The sequence below is a fragment of the Xiphophorus maculatus genome, chromosome 13 (genome assembly GCF_002775205.1).
Source record: "Xiphophorus maculatus strain JP 163 A chromosome 13, X_maculatus-5.0-male, whole genome shotgun sequence".
Classification (NCBI taxonomy): Eukaryota; Metazoa; Chordata; class Actinopteri; order Cyprinodontiformes; family Poeciliidae; genus Xiphophorus; species Xiphophorus maculatus.
The window spans coordinates 6286830-6288964 of NC_036455.1; the positions used below are offsets into that span (position 1 = coordinate 6286830).

The 2135-nt window shown below is 34.7% G+C and overlaps 1 protein-coding gene across 1 annotated transcript; it reads right to left on the minus strand.

The window, feature by feature from the left end:
* Window positions 1–716: 716 nt before the first annotated feature.
* LOC111610471 (gastrula zinc finger protein XlCGF8.2DB-like) lies at window positions 717–1532 on the minus strand (the record flags this gene model as incomplete). Its single annotated transcript, XM_023344701.1, has 1 exon — window positions 717–1532. A coding segment is annotated over one exon (717 nt), but the record flags the coding sequence as incomplete, so codon positions are not given.
* Between the last annotated feature and the right edge of the window lie 603 nt (window positions 1533–2135).

Below are 2135 nucleotides of genomic sequence, written 5' to 3' on the forward strand. Positions count from 1 at the left end.
GTTTATTTCTTTCTAAAATACATATAAACATAAAAATAGTTTCAACATTAAAATACAGTAATCTAAATGCTGCAGCAGAACAGATTAAAATATTACAGCTAAAAGAGAAAAAAGCAAAATATTAAAAATAATCACATGTACTTTGTGCAATCAATGCATGAAAATTAGTTTGCGGTGAATTTTGCATTTCTTTAAAGTACAAATGATTTTTTTTTATTTGAATAGATTTTAATTAGGTAGAGTAAAACTGGTTAACATAATTTGAAAGAAATGAAATCAGATTCAATCTCATTTTACATTAAACACAAAATTAACACAAATACTGTTTTGTAGAATTTTTTTTTAAAACACTCAACCATTATATACATTCTATTGTTGATTTAAAAAACTACAAAAATAAACCCCACTCACTCTCTATGGTACAGAATAATACAAATCAATCCCTCAAGTCCAATCATGTGAGAATGTTCTGGAAGGGAGTCCATGTCCGGTCAACCTCTGTTAATGCATGAAATAGTCAGTGGGCCCCCAAGCCTCTTCATCCATCAGCATCAGTACTGGCACTCCTCAGGGCTGTGTGCTGAGCCCTCTGCTCTTCACGTTGTACACACACAACATACAGTTTGACATAAACAGTATGTTAATACAATAACATACAGTTCATCATTATTGTTTTTTGATACAGAATATACCAGAAAAATAAAACATCAATGAAGGAAAATGTGTCATGGTTGAACATCTCTAAGTATCCAAATGTGAAGATCAAAATGATCACATTTAACAAATACAACATAGGACATTTATGGAACATACTTCTACAGCTTTTCAACTATGTGACGCGTCATGTGCTTAGTTAAACTATGTTTATGACTAAAACATTTTAAACAGGTCACACATGAAAATGGCTTTTCACCAGTGTGAATCCTCATGTGCTGAATTAAATCCTGTTTTCGAATAAAACTTTTTCCACAGGTCACACATGAAAACGGCTTTTCACCAGTATGAATCATCATGTGCTGAGTAAAATCCTGTTTTCGACTAAATCTCTGTCCACAGTTCACACATGAAAACGGCTTTTCACCAGTGTGAATCATCATGTGCTTAGTTAAAGCCAGTTTATAACCAAAACTTTTTCCACAGGTCACACATGAAAACGGCTTTTCACCAGTGTGAATCGTCATGTGCTGAGTTAAAGTCGGTTTTTGACTAAAACTTTTTCCACAGGTCACACATGAAAACGGCTTTTCACCAGTGTGAATCGTCATGTGCTGAGTTAAAAGCTGTTTTTGACAAAAACTTTTTCCACAGTTCACACATGAAAACGGCTTTTCACCAGTGTGAATCGTCATGTGCTGAGTTAAAAGCCGTTTTTGACAAAAACTTTTTCCACAGTTCACACATGAAAACGGCTTTTCACCAGTGTGAATCATCATATGCCGAGTTAAATGCTGTTTTTGACTAAAACTTTTTCCACAGTTCACACATGAAAACGGCTTTTGACCCGTATGAGTTCTCATGTGAATATCAAAAACAGATTTGAAAGTCAAACGCTTTTTACAGATGTCACATGAGAAAGGTTTTCTTCTTTCCTGATTTTGGTTCTCAGCTTCAGCAGCTTCCTGGAAGATGACTTGGTTCCTGTTTGGTTCTGATTCAGTGTGGTCTGTTTGCTCATCAACAGGAACCACCATGCAGGTATCAGTCTCCTGTTTTAATTCAATCTGTTCTTCACCCTGACTGCAGTAAACTTCTTTCTCTTCCACTTTTATCTGATGATTTTCAGGCTCTTCCTGTTCTTGTTTCACCTGCACAGGTTCTAACTCCTCCTGGTCCAGAGTGGATCTCCTCTCCTGGTTATAAACGTTACACTTCAGGGAATCTGGAGAAGAAAACAGAGAAAGAGTAATTGGTACCTTTTCTGAAATAAATACGAGTAATTGTTCATCTTTCAAGACAGAAATGAATAAAAAAAAACAATTGATAATTCAAGAGCGTAGACAGAGAGACAGATCAGTCGATATATCCAGCTGACATTTGGGGAATTCTCAAATTAACGGATATGAAAAAAAATATTTTATTACAAAATTAATTGTAGTAGGGATTATTGTTAATATTTACCTGCAAATTGTATTATT